The 18116-nt window shown below is 36.7% G+C and overlaps 1 protein-coding gene across 1 annotated transcript in view; it reads right to left on the bottom strand.

Moving 5' to 3' along the window:
- Positions 1 to 18116, bottom strand: part of ACTR10 (actin related protein 10) — a 30293-nt gene that overhangs the window by 7191 nt on the left and 4986 nt on the right. Inside the window, exons 3-10 of the mRNA XM_073895275.1 lie at positions 16638 to 16720; positions 15697 to 15805; positions 14084 to 14191; positions 10970 to 11037; positions 10427 to 10506; positions 6277 to 6312; positions 3490 to 3569; positions 3338 to 3411 (exon numbers count right to left, since the gene is read on the bottom strand). Of these exons, the coding sequence (XP_073751376.1) occupies positions 3338 to 3411; positions 3490 to 3569; positions 6277 to 6312; positions 10427 to 10506; positions 10970 to 11037; positions 14084 to 14191; positions 15697 to 15805; positions 16638 to 16720 (638 nt within the window). The remainder of the gene's footprint in view (positions 1 to 3337; positions 3412 to 3489; positions 3570 to 6276; positions 6313 to 10426; positions 10507 to 10969; positions 11038 to 14083; positions 14192 to 15696; positions 15806 to 16637; positions 16721 to 18116) is intronic.

The raw sequence follows: 18116 nt of genomic DNA, 5'->3' as shown, positions 1-18116 counted from the left end.
AGGGGGAGGGATAGACGGAGAGGGAGAAGCAGACTCCCTGCTGAGTGGGGCGCCTGATACGGGGCTCGATCCCAGGACCCTAGGATCATGGCCTGAGCCAAAGGCAGACACTTAACTGACTGAGCCACCCAGGCGCCCCGAGAGAGAAAAACTTCTATCTTGGTGAAGCCACTACTGTCACGTTTGTGTAATTGTTGGCCAAAGTGAATCCTAAGTGATGCAATATAAACTGAATCCTAAGTGATGCAATATAAAACTATTTATATATATGCATACATAAACTCTATTTCTTAAAAATAAAATTTAGATCATACTATGCATAGAATTTTGAAACTTTCTTGAATCTTTTTCAAAACATAAAATTCTCAACCAGGAAAGTATACTGAGGCTTGCAGAATGCTCAACACTCAGTAGGCCACTTGAAGCTACGCCTGCATACCTCCATTCTTACCAGTTGAGATGAATGCTTACAGAGCATCAGTTTTCTTTTTCCAAGTCTTTTATTGTCAATAGATTTGATATTGAAATTACATAATTTTACAATTATTACTTAACCAACGAATACTAGGGTAGAAAATAAGTTGTTTTTCTATGTGAACTATGCTGAATGCTTTGAAAAGACAATTATTTTTTAAATCTTTTTTTTTTAAAGATTTTATTTATTAGAGAGAGAGAAAGCATACAGGGAGGGGTAGAGGAAGAGGGAGAGAGAATCTCAAGCAGAATCCACACTGAGCATGGAGCTCCACACAGGGCTCGATCCCAGGACCCCAAGATCATGACCTGAGCCAAAATCAAAAGTCAGATGCTCAACCAAGTGAGCCACCCAAAGATTTTGGTGCCCTGAAAATCTTTTTAATATGGGTAATACAACTGTAAAAGTCTAGAAGAAAATGTCTATAAGAATTCTGTACCAAGACTGATTCACAAATAAGTTTTCACCGCACTTAAAACAAAAACAGAAACAAAAAACTTGGAAATAATAAACCATGAATTTCCTGGTTTATGTACACTTCACTCCAAACTCTAGAAGCAGACTTACCCTTGAAGAAAAGGTTCTAGAAAAAAGTTTGGCAAATAATTACATATTTATATACTTTAATATGCTTAATGTTTAATAAATGGTTTTTTAAAATGGTCTTTTTTATTTTTTTTAAAGATTTTACTTATTTATTTGAGAGAGAGAGAATGAGAGATAGAGAGCACGAGAGGGAAGAGGGTCAGAGAGAGAAGCAGACTCCCTGCCGAGCAGGGAGCCCGATGTGGGACTCGATCCCAGGACTCCAGGATCATGACCTGAGCCGAAGGCAGTCGCTTAACCAACTGAGCCACCCAGGCGCCCTAAAATGGTCTTTTATTTTAAATGACCCTTCAGATTTACCAACAAACTACTGGTCTGAACTATGTCTATTAGGTTTCAATGGAACTAGATTTTCGGTAGGAAAAACATGTTAGCAAACAATCGTAAATTAATTGGGTTTAAAATGTGAGGCACGGGGGCACCTGGGTGGCTCAGTTGGTTAAGCAACTGCCTTCGGCTCAGGTCATGATCCTGGAGTCCCGCGATCGAGTCCCGCATCGGGCTCCCTGCTTGGCGAGGGGCCTGCTTCTCCCTCTGACCCTCCCTGCTCTCATGTACTCTCTCTCTCTCATTCTCACTCTCTCAAAATAAATAAATAAATCTTTAAAAATAAATAAATAAATAAATAAATAAATAAATAAATAAATAAATAAAATGTGAGACACGGTGGCTTTTTTATTCCCAACCTATTTTCCTACTATTATGTAACCAAAAAGCTCCATATTAATTTCCTTCAACATCTATCTTCTCTTATTTTGGGCTCCACTCAACAACCTGGAGAAAATTTAAAATAGTAATTTAATGAATATAACTTAAAAAAGAGGTAAAACAATTAAAGTTACTATCAAAAAGTATTACATTCTCACTTTTTTTGTTCTACCCTACCATCTTTAACATCTGTGTATTTATTTATTTATTTTTAAAGATTTTGTTTATTTATTTGAGAGAGAGAGAGTACATAAGAGGGGGGAAGGTCAGAGGGAGTAGCAGACTCCCTGCTGAGCAGGGAGTCGGATGCGGGACTCGATCCTGGGACTCCAGGATCATGACCTGAGCCGAAGGCAGTCACTTAACCAACTGAGCCACCCAGGCGCCCCAACATCTGTGTATTTATATTCATCCTTTTAATATCTCAACCTCTATATTATCTCAGAATCCAACAGGCTCTTCAATGTTTACATAACTCTTTTCTGTACATCTTCTGATCTAATATTTTACAAATGAAACTTTCATAAATACAAATTTTATAAAGCTTGTGTATAAACATAAATGCTATTGTTACCAATATAATTATGTAAGTCCTTAACAACTTATATTGCCTCACTGGATAGAATAATCTAATGAATAATGAAAGAGTGACTCACTAACTGGTCCTTAAGATTTAGCATATTTGGGGTGCCTGGGTGGCTCAGTCCGGTAAGTGTCTGCGTTTGGCTCAAGTTATGATCTCAGGGTCCTGGGATCGAGACCCACGTCTGTCTCCCTGCTCAGTGGGGAGTCTGCTTCTGCCCTTCCCCCTGCTCCTTCTCTCTTGTTCACTCTTTCTCTCAAATAAATAAATAAAATCTTAAAAACAAAAGATTCAGCATATTTGGAAGAATGCATTCTAACATGAAAACATTTTAAAGCAAGAGCCAGCAAACTGTGGCCTGCAAGCCAAATCCAGCCCGTTTTTGTAAATAAAGTTTTATTGGAACACAGCCATACTCATTCATTTACATACTATCTATGATTGATTTTGCACTCCAACTGTAGAGGTAAGCAGTTGCAACACAGATCATATGGCTCACAAAACCAAAGCTATTTACCACTTGGCTCTTTACAAAAAAGGTTTGCTGAACCCTGTTTTAAAGTATTATACTTTAAGGGCACTTGGGTAGTTCAGTCGGTTGAGCATCTGACTTAGATTTTGGCTCAGGTCATGATTTCCTGAGATCAGCCCCCCATCAGGCTCTGAGCTCAGCATGGAGTCTGCTTGAGATTCTTTCTCTCTTTTGCTCTGTCCCTTCCCCCAGGTCACGCATGTATGCTCTCTCTAATAAAATCTTCAAAAAAAATATTATACTTTATTCTCTACCATAGTTCTACTAATTCTGAATTAATTTTTTTTAAAAAGTTGAATAAAATTAATCGTAAATGAGGAGGCCTTATGAAAAACACATAATTGTCAAATCAGCAATATTAAAGGCTTATATATTTTTAAAGGCCAAAAATTCATTCTAGTTTTTTATTTTGCTCATAACAATTAAGGTCTACCTGATTGATCCAAGAACATGTAAAATCTTCTCTCCATCTAATGGGTAGTCAACATTTGGAGGTGGTGAGGGACGCTGAAATATAAATATCATAAGCATAAATACATAGGTTATAACCTCTGGAAAAGGAATATATATTTATTTTTAACTTACCTCAGTATTCCCATCAATATTAAATTTTGCTGCTTGGATTTTTAATCCACGTTTCAGATCACTTACAAAGCAAGTGCGCACTTATGAGAAAGAAAAGGAGACTTTGTTATGGTTTGTGATTGAATCAATCTATGTCCAGTTAAAACAATTCTATTCAAGTGAACATGATAGTTATCCATTCTTTTGGATTTTATAAACTATCCCTGGCTTTAGTTTGGTTATGACAATTTATTCACAAAGATCTTTTTCATTCATTGCAGAATCATAAGACATGTTGCATATTCATCTTTCACAAAATCACATAAAAAAAAACCACCTCTGAGGAAACTTTTTTTTTTTTAAAGATTTTATTTTAGAAAGAGAGAGCACGTGCAAGAGCAGGGGGAGGGAGACGCAGACTCCCTGCTGAGCAGGGAGCCCAATATAGGGCTCGATCCCAGGACTCTGGGATCATGACCTGAGCTGAAGGCAGATGCTTCACCAACTGAGCCACCCAGGCGCCCAGAGGAAACTATTTTTTGATATTCCCTGTATAAAGAGTACCATAATAAAAATAAATTTTAGCATCATGAAAATGTAGCATGTTTCTTTGAACCAGACTGATTTCTGTCTCTGTATCTAATCTTATGTATCTATCTATCCGATTCTTTTAAAAAAATCCGGGTTGGTCAGGGCGCCTGGGTGGCTCAGTCGTTGGGCATCTGCCTTCGGCTTGGGTCATGATCCCAGAGTCCTGGGATCGAGCCCCGCATCGGGCTCCCTGCTCGGCGGGAAGCCTGCTTCTCCCTCTCCCACTCCCCCTGCTTGTGTTCTCTCTCTTGCTGTGTCTGTCTCTGTCAAATAAATGAATAAAATCTTACAAAAATAAAAAAATAAAAAAATAAAAATCTTGGTTGGTCAGAACACAAAGCTAAATTTTGCTCTTAGCCGTAGTAACACTCCTTAGTTTAGTGTTTATTGACATGATTATTTTCTCCGTCTTGGCACAGCCCAACACTACCATTTTCCTTCTACCAGATCACCTTTTTTTTGCACTTTGAACATTTATTCTTTCAAAGATTCTTACTTTTTTTTTTTGAAGACTTTATTTGAGAGAGGGAAAGAGTGAGTTAGAGAGCATGAGCGGGGGGAGGAGCAAGGGGAGAGAGAGAAGCAGGCTCCCTGCTGAGCAGGGCGCCCAATATGGGGCTCAATCCCAGGACCCTGGGATCATGACCTGAGCCGAAGGCAGATGCTTAACTGACTGAGCCACCCAGGTGCCCTCAAAGATTATTTCCTTTGCAAAGTACCTTTTTTTTTTTTAATTTTATTTATTTGACATAGAGAGAGACAGAGAAAGAGGGAACACAAGCTGGGGGAGTAGGAGAGGGAGAAGCAGGCCTCTGGCTGAGCAGGGAGCCCGATGCGGGGCTCAATCCCAGGATGCCGGGATCATGACCTGAGCTGAAGGCAGACGCTTAACCATCTGAGTCACCCAGGTGACCCGCAAAGTACCTTTTATAATAAGTTCCTTCAAATTATTTTCACAAATAGGTAAGGAATAAAAAATTTTTAAGTAGAAACAAAACTGATGTTGAATGCAATTTAATGACTTAATTCCTTGTAAAACATGTTAAATATATATTTACATTTTATATAAAGTTCTTCTCATTCACTAGTCCAAAATATATTAAGAATCTCCAATACGCTAATATGCTAGATAGTAAGCTAAGTGTTCAGTACGCCAGATGGTAAGCTAGGTGTTCAAGCTACTGACATATTTTTTATTTTATTCAAGTCCTCATAGCTATCTTTGTCATATAAGATAAATACCGAGCCCTTAAGATCTTAGATACTTGGCAGAAGAAGCCACTGCAATAAGCATGTACAAATGACTCAGGTTTTACAATAAATGAAGAAATTTTAGGTAACTATAACATGTAAGTGAACAATAAAATGAAGAACAAGATCCATTTTGCAGCCCTGGCTCTAACTCTACCTTTGGTGTGACACTGAACAAATCACTTAAGATTATAACAGATTATCACCAGGTCTCATTTAATTCTCTTATTAATTTTACATTGACATTCTCAGTACTGAAGAATATTAAATTATATTTTAAATGCCTTTTTTTTCAGTGAATCAAACTGGGGCGCCTGGGTGGCTCGGTCAGTTAAGCGTCTGCCTTTAGCGCAGGTCAGGATCTCAGGGTCCTGGTCAGTGGTGAGTCTGCTTCTCCCTCTCCTTCTGTCCCTTCCCCTTGCTTGTGCTCTCTCTCTCTCTCTCAAATCAATCAATCTTACCAAAAAAAAAAAAAAAATCCAGAAAACTCCATTTAAAAATTATAAAAACGCACTCTAGCAAGGGAGAGGTAATATATCCTAGTAAAGTGAATCCAATATACTTTGGCCCCAAATTAGAACTTCCAAAGTCAGTAAGATGACTTTACAAATAAATATTTAAAAACTAGAGTAAAAAAAAACCTCTATACAACATAAAACCAGTGTCTTTCTGGAGCAACTTATCTGTTAATTCATACTGTACAAACTGTTAATTCCCTAGTAATCCTGTATACTCTATAATTGAGAAGTTTCTTCAATATCATAAATAATGCAAAAGCTCCCATAAATCTAAAGAAAAATAAAAATTTTATTTACATTATTCCATAGCCTATCCTGTATATTAAATGTTTTTAGATTATATTATGTACTTAATATTATTTTGTACATCTGTAAATATTTCTAGAAACACATGCCTTTTAAACTAATACTTAAGGATAAAAAGGACAAAAATGGGAATTTAGTTTACCTTTAATGTCCTCTAAAACACCTTCTGGAATTGAACCTGAAACAGAAATTTTATTTAGAACAACAGAAGTTCAATAATAAGCAGAAACAGTCTGCTAAATTGCACTCACATTACCACTTTCTATTTCAGCAAAATTTTTAAAAATGTAAGTATTGTAACTTTTTAAAAGCCAAACAAAAAAGTTACCTTTGTTTCTAGCAAGAAACTTCATCATTCAAAGTCAGTACACACACACACAGGAATATTACTCAGCCATCAAAAAGAATGAAATCTTGCCATTTGCAACGACATGGATGGAGCTAGTGTATTATAAGTGAAATAAGTCAGTCAGAGAAAGACAAATACCATATGATTTCACTTATATGTGGAATTTAGGAAACAAAACATATGAACATAGAAGAAAAGAAAAAGAAAAAAAGAGAGTAAGCAAACCGTAAGAGACTTCTTTTTTTTTTTTAAGATTTTTATTTATTTATTTGACAGACAGAGAGATAGTGAGAGCAGGAACACAGGCAGGGGGAGTGGGAGAGGGAGAAGCAGGCTCCCCGCCAAGCAGGGAGCCCGATGCAGGGCTCGATCCCAGGACCCTGGGATCATGACCCGAGCCGAAGGCAGATGCTTAACCAACTGAGCCACCCAGGCGCCCCCCCCCCCCCCAGGAGACTCTTAACGACAGAAAACAAACTGGTGGGTGGGGGGATGGGTTAAATGGGTTATGGGTATTAAGAAGGGCATTTGTTCTGATGAGCCCTGGGTGTTATATGTAAGTGATGAATGACTAAATTCTACTAATGAATCACTAAATTCTACTCCTAAAACCAGTATTATACTACATGTTAATTAACTAGAATTTAAATAATTTGGAGAAAAAAAACGGAGAACGTACCTATTCAAAGAAATCTATACAATACAGGGAGCCTTTAGAAAGTGGACATTTGGATATATTACCATTGTGATGTGATTCTGTTGCTAAAAGTCTAGTTATCCAAGTCAGACTCAGAAACATTTTCTAACCTAAATTTAAAATCTTCTAAACTCAGACTTTTTAACTCATGATTAAATATGTAAAAATATTCTGATTTATAAAAACAAATTATTTACATCAAGGAAGACAGAAATTTATAGCTTAAAATGGAATCATGATTTCATAAGGGTACTCATGCACTTCTTCCATCAGAACCTACATACCTTGTTAGCTATATCTTTTAAGGTATGACAGCCACTGAAACAAAGTATTACTATAAATTAAACTTAAAAGCCACACCTTCAAAATGTTAAGCCATATCCTTTAAGAAAATAATAAATAATATTAATCACATTGCTTTTTTGAGGAGCAAAAAACTTTTAGCATTAGTAAGTACAACTTTAGAATTATTATTTATCATTATCTCATCCTTTCCAAATTCCTACTTTTGTGTTTCATAATATAGCAATAATAGTATGCATATAATTTATAAATAAACATATATACGTATTGAGGGTACATGCTCCAAAGTTTTTTACTGATGTAGCTAGTATGTGATCAAAAAGTTTGAAGAGTTCTATCCTTGTGTTGAAATTCACCTCACAAAAGGATAGAGATTTCCAAAAAAATTTTAATTTGGCTATAAAGAGATGAGAAAAATGTAACTAGATTATAGGAACCTATAAATTAACAATAAGTGCTAAAAACTATAGCATTTCATAACTGCTATATACTCTTTAGGGATATTCAGATGAATTCCAACATAAAACAAATTTGGTAATATGAAAAAGTTTTCTTTAGGCAACATGTAAAGCAGGCTTGAAAATAAAGGGCTTATTTTAGCTGGGGGTAGATGCTACTTTGGGAAGGGCTTCCTTAATCTTAGTGAATAATAACAACTATTTAAATCTCTCAAATAAGAAATAGAAACAAGAGGTATTCATTGTCTCTGGCTCTGAACAATCATATCTAAATTTTGGTTAATTTAGGAGAATAAGAAGCATAATATTTTTATATATAATTTATTTTTAAAACTGTACCCTTTTCAAATCAATGTACTTAGGTTAGCCTTTATAAGTTACTATAAATATACTAAAGTATATTATAAAGTATATACTAAAGTATATTTATTCTTTTTGAACTAGGTTCCAAATACTAAATGAAAAAAGCTCATTCAGAGTTCATTTAAGGATACCCAAGTATACATAAAATGTGCACTCAGTTACAAATGTATTTGCATTTCTGATCCTCCTAAGCATGTTATTCAGCAAACAATGATATGATTTAATTCCACAATTAGTAGGACTACAAGGCTATCACAGACTCAGATTTGGGGAATTATGTGAGAGAAAGATTACAGAGTCCATGGTGGTTGGTTAAAAAACAGTGTCCAAGAATGTACAGTTCAGAATTTTAAGGATAAGTTATAATCAGTTTTAAAGAAGATCTTCATTAAAAATATCTTGGGATGCTACACAAACCCATTATCTTTGGACACTTTTTATAAATTAACTGTCTTCATGACATACTGAAAAAGTAACAAAGTTTATCTTAAAAAGAAAAATTATAATCTAATCTATAGCATAGAGAATGCTATTATCTTAACTACTAAAAGAAAAATTGGAAAACAATATACACAAGGATAAATGTCCTAAAAACCTGTCTTTCTCTTTCCAACATTTATTCAGTGCCCAGGTAGTATACTAAGTGCTACTGATTGAAAAACAACTAAGACAGGGATCCTCAAAAGTCTACGAAGGGAAAAGGTGAATTAACAGGCAAGTGAGGATGTGTCATATGTGCTATAATAAATACTACTGAGGACTTAACAGAGAGGGGAGAAATTTATTCTCCTCAGGGGAAATGAGGAAGGCTTTGTAATAAAATGACATTCCAGCTGAGTCATGCAGAGGGATCAAAAACCCAACATCCCAGGCAAAGAAAGAGAATAAATAAACGCTCAGGGTTGTGGGAGGACTAGTGGAGCCTAGAAGACTATATGAAATTTACTGTAGCTGAAGTAAGGTACACAGGGTTAGGTTGAGTAGTTTAGGGCTAAGAGGCAGAAAAAAAAGTCAGATTGGGAAGAAACATGTGTATCAAGCAAATAATTTGGATTTTAAGCTGTGGAGCCAGCAAAAATCCTTAAGCCGTGTAATCAGACTTGTATTAAGTTATTTCTGGCAACAGTATGAAATACTGAATCGGTCCAAAGAGTCTCCTATAATAATCCAAGCAAGAAATAATGAGGGTCAGTTTACGACGTCTTTGTTTTCAGATGTACAGTAGTATAGATGATAGAGAAAAAGAGATGAAATTTAAGAGATTTCTGAGGGAGAACTGAAAGGACTTTTAACTCCAGTTTTCTAAAATGGGAGATAAGGAAGATACCATCTTTATCTGAGAATGATTTGTTGAAATGAATTTGGAAGAAGAGATAATGTATTCACTTTTTGAAAGTCTTAAGTATGAGGTACCTAAACATGCCTAGTTTACATCTAAAAATCAGTTGGAGATAGGAATATCAAGAAGGGTCAGGCCCAATGATACATTTGACAATCAACTGCATATTGACGTAGCTGAAGTTATAAAAATAGATGAGATCATGGGCGCCTGGGTGGCTCAGTTGGTTAAGCGACTGCCTTCGGCTCAGGTCATGATCCTGGAGTCCTGGGATCGAGGCCCACGTCGGGCTCCCTGCTCGGCGGGGAGTTTGCTTCTCCCTCTGACCCTCTTCCCTCTTGTGCTCTCTATCTCTCATTCTATCTCTCTCAAATAAATAAATAAAATCTTTAAAAAAAAAAAAAAAGATGAGATCACTTTTAAAAAGCCAGTGGAAGAAAAAATGAAAACCAGATGCCTAGGAGAATCTCAGTAGAGAAAGCAAGAGCAGAGGAAACCAAGGAACATCACATAATAATAGAACATCATAAAAGGAACAGAGTCCTGAAAGCAAAGAGAAAACATCGAAAGTATATGATAATCCACAATGTCAGAAGTTCTAAAAAGGATGACCAAAATTAAACTACTGGATTTGGTAATTAAGAGGTCAATAATGACCTTATAATTGGAGCAATGACATCAGTGATGTGAGGGAGAAGAGAGTATACAATGAGGTAGAAAACAAATGAGTCAAAGAACAACAAGGGAATGTAAACCACTTTAAACAGTTTAAAATACTTTTACCCATCACAGAGGGAAGGCTCTGTTCTTTAGCAGCACCTGTGTCAACAGTACACTGCTCCAGTAGCTGAGTTTCCAACTCCCTGAAATTAAAAAATAGTTGTTACTGGAACTAAAATATTGTACTTGATATCCTTCTCTTAATATTTTACTACATAATAGGTTATAATGCTTTAAACAAAAGTGGTTTTATCCTGGGGCGCCTGGGTGGCTCAGCTGTTAGGCATCTGCCTTCAGCTCAGGTCATGGTCCCAGGGTCCTGGGATTGAGCCCCGCATCCGGCTCCCTGCTCCTCGGGAGGCCTGCTTCTCCCTCTCCCACTCCCCCTGCTTGTGTTCCCTCTCTTGCTGTGTCTCTGTCAAAAAAATAAAATCTTAAAAAAAAAAAAAAGTGGTTTTATCTTAAAAGATGAATACATTCAAGGCTAATAGAAAATGGACTAAATAACATTAAACATCCATATTACCCTTTACTGATCACTGTCAAAAAATTAACATGTTTTTGTGGTACAGGTGGAGCAAATGTGATAAATCCCAAGACACTTACTTGTGAAGAGCTTTTCCTCCTAGGGGGAGTGCTCCCCAACAATTTAGTACTGGGATTCCTTCATATATCTATAGGGCAGTTAAGGATACAACTATGTTAGGAAATAAAACATGGCTTCCTTGATACTTTCCTCACCTTCTGCAGTATTAAGTCAACTTTGGTAACAAATTCTTCATATTTTTAAAAGAGTTACAGAAAAATCAGTCTTTTTTCATATTCTTCTTCAAAGAAAAAGGTTAAACAGGGCGCCTGGGTGCCTCAGTTGGTCGAGCGACTGACTTTGGCTCAGGTCATGATCCCGGAGTACTGGGATCGAGTCCCGCATTGGGCTCCCTGCTCGGCAGGGAGTCTGCTTCTCCCTCTGACCCTACCCCCTCTTGTGCTCTCTCTCTCTCAAATAAATAAAATTAAAAAAGAAAAGAAAAGAAAAAGGTTAAACACACACAAACACACACACAGAATTCGTTAGTTACAACAAGGGTGTCTAATAAAGTAGCTACTTGAAATGCGGCCAGTCTGAATTGAGCTGTGCTATAAGAACAAACTTGATACCAAATTTAGAGGACTTAATACACACATACAAAAAACTCTATAAAACATCTCATTATAGGGCGCCTGGGTGGCTCAGTTGGTTAAGCGACTGCCTTCGGCTCAGGTCATGATCCTGGAGTCCCTGGATCGAGTCCCGCATCGGGCTCCCTGCTCAGCGGGGAGTCTGCTTCTCCCTCTGACCCTCCCCCCATCTCATGTGCTTTCTCTCTCATTCTCTCTGTCTCTCAAATAAATAAATAAAATCTTTAAAAAAAAAAAAAACCATCTCATTATAATTTTTATATAGTTTCTATGTTGAAATGATAATATTTTGAATATATTGGGTTAAATAAAATATAGTAACTTCATTTTTCACTTGCACTTTTAAAAATGTAGCTCTTAGAAAAATTTTATTTTTTTAATTTTTTTATTATTATTTTTTTAAAGATTTTATTTATTTGACAGAGAGACACAGCGAGAGAGGGATCACAAGCAGGGGGAGTGGGAGAGGGAGAAGTAGGCTCCTGGCTGAGCAGGGAGCCCGATGCAGGACTTGATCCCAGGACCCTGGGATCATGACCTGAGCCGAAGGCAGACGCTTAACGACTGAGCCACCCAGGCGCCCCAGAAAAATTTTAAATTACATATATGTCTCACATTGTATTCCTATTAGACAGAGCTGAGAGGAGTGAACACTACTATACTGTGGATTTGTTACCTTATTTTCCATATTGTTTTTCCTGACGTATATAAGTACAATATTTATAAAAAAGGAAAGAGTATATTGGTAAGAACATTGGCTTTGGAAACAAACATGGGTTATACATCTTGGCTACATGTTTATATGACCTTGGGTCACCATCTACCCAACTTTCAATCTTCTGATTTATATAACAAGGAGAATAATACCTACGTTGTAGGATTGTTATGAGGTTTTGGTTTTTTTTTTTAAGATTTATTTATTTATTTGAAGGGTGGAGGGGAAGAGGGAGCGAGAATCTTAAGTGGACTCTGAGCACAGAGCCCAAGGTGGGGCTCAATCTCACGATCCTGAGATCACAACCTGAGCCGAAACCAAGAGTCAGATGCTCAGCTGACTGCACCACCCAGGTGCCCCACTGTTATGAGACTTAACACAAAATACTTCATATATATTTTTAAAAGACTTTATTTATTTATTTAGGGGGGGAGCACACCAGCAGGGGGAGAGGGAGAGGGAAAAGCAGGCTCTCTGTTGAGCAGGGAGCCCGACGTGGGGTCCAATCACAGGACCCTGGGAGACCTGAGCCGAAGGCAGACACCCAACTGACTGAGGCACCCAGGTGCCCCAGAGAATACTTTATATTTTAAAAACTATTACCTAATTTAGTTCTTTAGGAGCTAATGATTCTCGATTTCACTCCCCCAAGTATTTCTGCTAATACACACATATGTAGATCTCAAAACTTCCTGAGTCATGCACTTATATACTTCAAAGTCCTTTTCAATGGAGCAATATCCACTGTTAACAATTCTTTTTTTTAAAAAGATTTTATTTATTTATTTATTTGACAGAGAGAGAGAGAGAGAGAGAGAGAGAGAGAGAGAGAGAGAGAACGCGCATAAGCAGGGGGAGTAGGAGAGAAGGAGGCTCCCCGCTGAGCAGGGAGCCTGATGTGGGACTCCATGACCTGAGCTGAAGGCAGAAGACACTTAACCATCTGAGCCACCCAGGCGCCTTCACTATTAACATTTCTAAGAGCCTTTACCTATACTCGGCTTACATGCTTCTAATGACAAGGAATGCATCAGTGTATAGTCACTAATTCCATTTTGGGACAGCTTGAATTACTAGGAAGTTCTTCCCAGTGGTGAATGATATAAAACTAGAGCACTGTTAAGCAAGTATTACATGCCAGGTCATATGCTAAATACTTTACATACATTGTCTCACTCAAGTCACACAATATCCCCTCCATGAGGTGGAATTATTATAATTCCCATTTCACAGATGAGAGAACTGAGGCCCAAAGAGATTACTTGACTAACATCATACAACTAGTAAGAAGCATTGCCAAGAATTACCACTTATGTGTGTATTTGATTCTAAAACCAAAATCATAAACCCTATACCCTACTGTGCCTCCAATGACAGCCTCTGGAAATAGAGAGAAAAAGAAAAAAAATGTACTTACTTTTCCACAGCAAGCCCTTCAGCTATTTGAAAGCAGATTTAGTGTTTTAATTTTTCTTGATTTAACTTTCTCATTTCAGTTTCTCCAATTACTCTTTGTATGATCTTTTCTTAGAACTTGACTAAGGTAGTCAAGTACTATGACACAAGCTAATTCGCTAATGCTCCTCTTAAAAACTGAACATAATATTCATGAGGTCTGACCTCTGAAGTACATACCAGGACCAAGTCATAATGGTAATTTCTACAAAATTTAAGTCTCACAATCCTGTGAATTTTTTCCACGTGTGAATTTATATTTGTATATGGTAACCCCAAATAGTTTCATTCCATGAAAACCACTTATAAGCCTAATTATGTTAAAATAGAGTAAAAACTGAAAAATTAGCTGCTTGACAAAAAAAAGATACAGGTAACACCAGGCTCTCCCTATATCCGCAATCCAGGACCATAGCAGAGTTTATCCCAAGTGTCAGAAGAGCCATTAGATGACTTGGAGCAAGCAGGACAGATGGAACCTAGAAAACAACAAAGCCAAAATAACAATAACAACAACAAAACCAGGAGTAGTTGAAGGTGTTTCCCATATATTTCAAATACACTTGAAAAATTCACAGCAACATTACATTTATGATACCTTTCAACCATTTTATGGTGCCAAAATCTAGTTTGTTGATTTATCTGAATTTACACAATCATGGAAATATACCATAATAAGAACACTTTAAATTCTCTAAGTTGTTTTATTCCAAAATGACAATTATGAAACTTTTTTTACAATTTTTGTTCTCTCTCTTTAAAAGATTTTATTTATTTGAAAGAGAAAGAGAGAGCACAAGCAAGCGGAACAGCAGGCTGAAGGAGAGGGAGAAGCAGGTTTCCCGCGGAGGAGGGAGCCCGATGCAGGGCTTGACCCCAGGACCCTGGGACCATGACCTGAGCCGAAGACAGACGCTTAACTGACTGAGCCACCCAGGTGCCCCTGTTCTCTCTCTTTTGGAGGGAAAAATGAAAAGGATAAAAGAAGAGGTACAGAAACATAAATTCGAAAAAAGATGCTTAAATTAAAAAAAATAGATGTCTTTGCCATCAAAATGAAAATTAAGAAAAAGATTCTTGATTGTCTTTATTCACAAAGTTTGTAATATGAACTCTATTTTTACAAAACATAATATAGCAGTTAAAATTAAATTGAAGAGCTATAAAAATCTTAACTCTGTGTGACATTTTTCAGCGAGAATTTGCCAGATCAGGTGATACCCCAAATATCAGATAAATATTCAATCAAAATATGAAAGTCCTTATAAACAAATTCTAAAATATAATGGCCATATTTCCCTTACCTAAAGGTTGTGTGAGAGGGCAGGGCGGGGGATAGTTCTAAGTAAAGACATTGAAAAAGGCATGGAGGTCGCACCTGGGTGGCTCAGTCAGTTAAATGTCTGACTTCAGCTCAGGTTATGATCTCAGAGTCCTGGGATCAAACCCTACAATGGGGCTCCCCACTCGGCGGGGAGTCTTCTTGTCCCTCTGCCCCTCCCCTTGCTCATGCTCGCTTGCTCTCTCTTTCAAATACATAAATAAAATCTCAAAAATAAATAAATAAATAAATAAATAAATAAATAAATAAAGCCTAAAATGAAGGAACTGAAGAAGTTAGAACAGTCAGCATAACTAAACAACAGAAATTAGAAAGACCTGGGGGAAAAAACACATTATAAACTCCACAGCAAAGAATCTATCTTTTAATTCCAAAAAGGTCCTCAAACAAAAAAAACCTATGTTAAATAAATAACAGAAATATCAGTAAGAAATTGTCAGTTACCTAAGTATTGGGTGAAAGGCTGATTGCACATGAAATAACCATACAAAGAAAATAAATGGTCAATTTAAAATGGCTTGAGTTTACACTCATCTGGTTTCTCAAAGGCACTGTGTAAAATATATATAAGGAAGGAAATTAAACGAGGACCTTTTAGTTTCAGTTTTAGTACCTATAAAAAACAACATAAAAAGGAGGTACCTCAAAATACTTGAAAAGAACCCGGGTGAGTGTCTCTCTGAAGTGGGAAGGACACAGCACTGACTCGATAACCACAACCCGGCGGTCTCTAGGGTTCACCAACAGGTGCCTGGAAAGTGATGGTTTGTACTCAGGAAAGTAAAGGAAAGTTGGTATTTATTTTGGCACATAATGCAATTTTGTTAAGAAAGGAGAAACTCTACTACCTTAGCTCAAGCTGTTTTATGACAAAAAGATACATTTATTTTATTACCCAGGAAACGTTACATTCCTGAACTCTTATTAAGTGCTATGTACTGTGTCCGTATCTTTCCATCTGTTACTTCATTTATCTCAGTAAACAAAAGCCACAGCCTAGTACAAATACACACTTGAGTCATTAAAAAGATTTTCTTCTTTTTTTAGGTTACAAAAGTAATATATGTTCATAAAACTCCAAATATAACAGAAGTTTATAACTTGGAAAGTACAAATACCTTACACTTCTACTAGCCCGAAACTACCATTTAGAGCAGTTTATATATTGTCATTATAGTCCATGCATATGAATGTATTTTAACAGAACTGTTTATTCCACAGATGTTCTGAAACTTGCTTTTATCAATTATCAATATATCTAAGACACCTTTTGTATGACTACAAACAGATTCAGAACTCTTTTAATGGCTGTAAAGTGTTTCACTATATGGATATATAATAATTTAATTATCCAATGCCCTTTATTAATGAACATTTAATTTGTTTTCAGCATCTCCTTATGCTTGCCAGTTATCCAGTCTTCAAATACATTTTGGAAAAGGTTGAAAATAAGCAAGTAAAAATGCAGTGCAGGTCAACTTTTTTTTTACGATGTAACACAACCAAATATTACTATGACTGGCATCAGGAAAATCTAATCACAAAAGCTCGGGGGGGGAAAAACAAACACAACTGCATCTTACCTGAAATACAGTATGTGGATGAATTCCTTTAGGTAGGAATACAATTCTTCTGTATTGATATTATATTGAACAACTTTGATAGGCTATAAAAAATTAAAATTACTTATTAATTTAAAATAACAAAATCATCTTAAATTTAAACATGCTTATTTACTGTACTAATGCATTTTCTGGTAATAAATCACGAGTGATTTTTATTGGGAATAAATGCAAACATTAAACATAAATAAATCACTTAAATTAGGAATCTTTTTTTTTTTTAATTTATTTATTTGGCAGAGAGAGAGCACAAGCAGGGGGAGCAGCAGAAGGAGAGGGAGAAGCAAGCTCCCTGCCGAGCAAGGAGCCTGATGCGGGACTCGGTCCCAGGACCCTGAGATCATGACCTGAGCCAAAGGCAGATGCTTAACAACTGAGCCACCCAGGTGTCCCAAATGAGGAATCTTTAAGAATGGGCCTAAGAGGGGCGCCTGGGTGGCTCAGTTGGTTAAGCGACTGCCTTCGGCTCAGGTCATGATCCTGGAGTCCCGGGATCGAGTCCCACCTCGGGCTCCCTGCTCAGCGGGGAGTCTGCTTCTCCCTCTGACCCTCTTCCCTCTCGTGCTCTCTATCTCTCATTCTCTCTCTCTCTCAAATAAATAAATAAAATCTTTAAAAAAAAAAAAAAGAATGGGCCTAAGATAACAACTTTTTGGTTTGTGGGGATAAAAGTATGTGTCCACAAGTAGAAAGCTATGCTCATTTGCATTTTTCCTCCATCTAGACATACCATTTTGGCAGGACTGATCAAAACCACTGATTAAAAAGTATCAAAAGCTTCCTCAAACACTCCAGAGTTGGTCCAGTCCCTGTAAGTCACACCTAAAGCAATTAACACTTTCCCTTTTGTAAGATCACCCCACTTAATTACTTGTAAAATGTCTACCTTCCCATTAGACTACATACTCTAAGGTGCAAGAACTGTTCCTAGTTTGCTTATGATATACCCTCCTTCAAATGACACAGTACCAGGCACAAAGTACATGCTCACAAATGTGTGGTGAAAAACAGCACTGAACAGTATATGCAAACACTACCAAACCATGAGTGCTAAGTCAACACCAACAGAGAACAAGAGCTTTACTTATGATCCTCAGAAAGCTCTAAGTACTCTGATGCATCAATGGCAGACCTCTTTTCATTTACTTTTAGTGGAAAGACCATTAGCTCAGCTAATTTCATGATTTTATGTAGCTTAAAGAAAGTTCCAAACCATGTATGGCTGATTATAGATTAATCTTCAAATATATATTTGTCTTTTCAGGATGAATATAAAAGCTGAAAGCACTAAGAAAAATATCAATGAGAATATTACAGTTCTAAGTCCAGTCAGGAATCTATCTAGAAATTTATCAAGTATCACATTAACCTCAATTATTATAAAGCAAAAGAACACGAAAAGTGAACAGAGAGGAACTTCTATCACATTTTGAATACACA

This window comes from Callorhinus ursinus, unplaced genomic scaffold (assembly GCF_003265705.2).
Source record: "Callorhinus ursinus isolate GAN/ISIS: 27379988/994484 unplaced genomic scaffold, GSC_fseal_2.0 scaffold8, whole genome shotgun sequence".
Taxonomy (NCBI): domain Eukaryota; kingdom Metazoa; phylum Chordata; class Mammalia; order Carnivora; family Otariidae; genus Callorhinus; species Callorhinus ursinus.
Note: the sequence above shows the minus strand (reverse complement) of the source record. Positions and strands in the feature narration are given on the sequence as shown.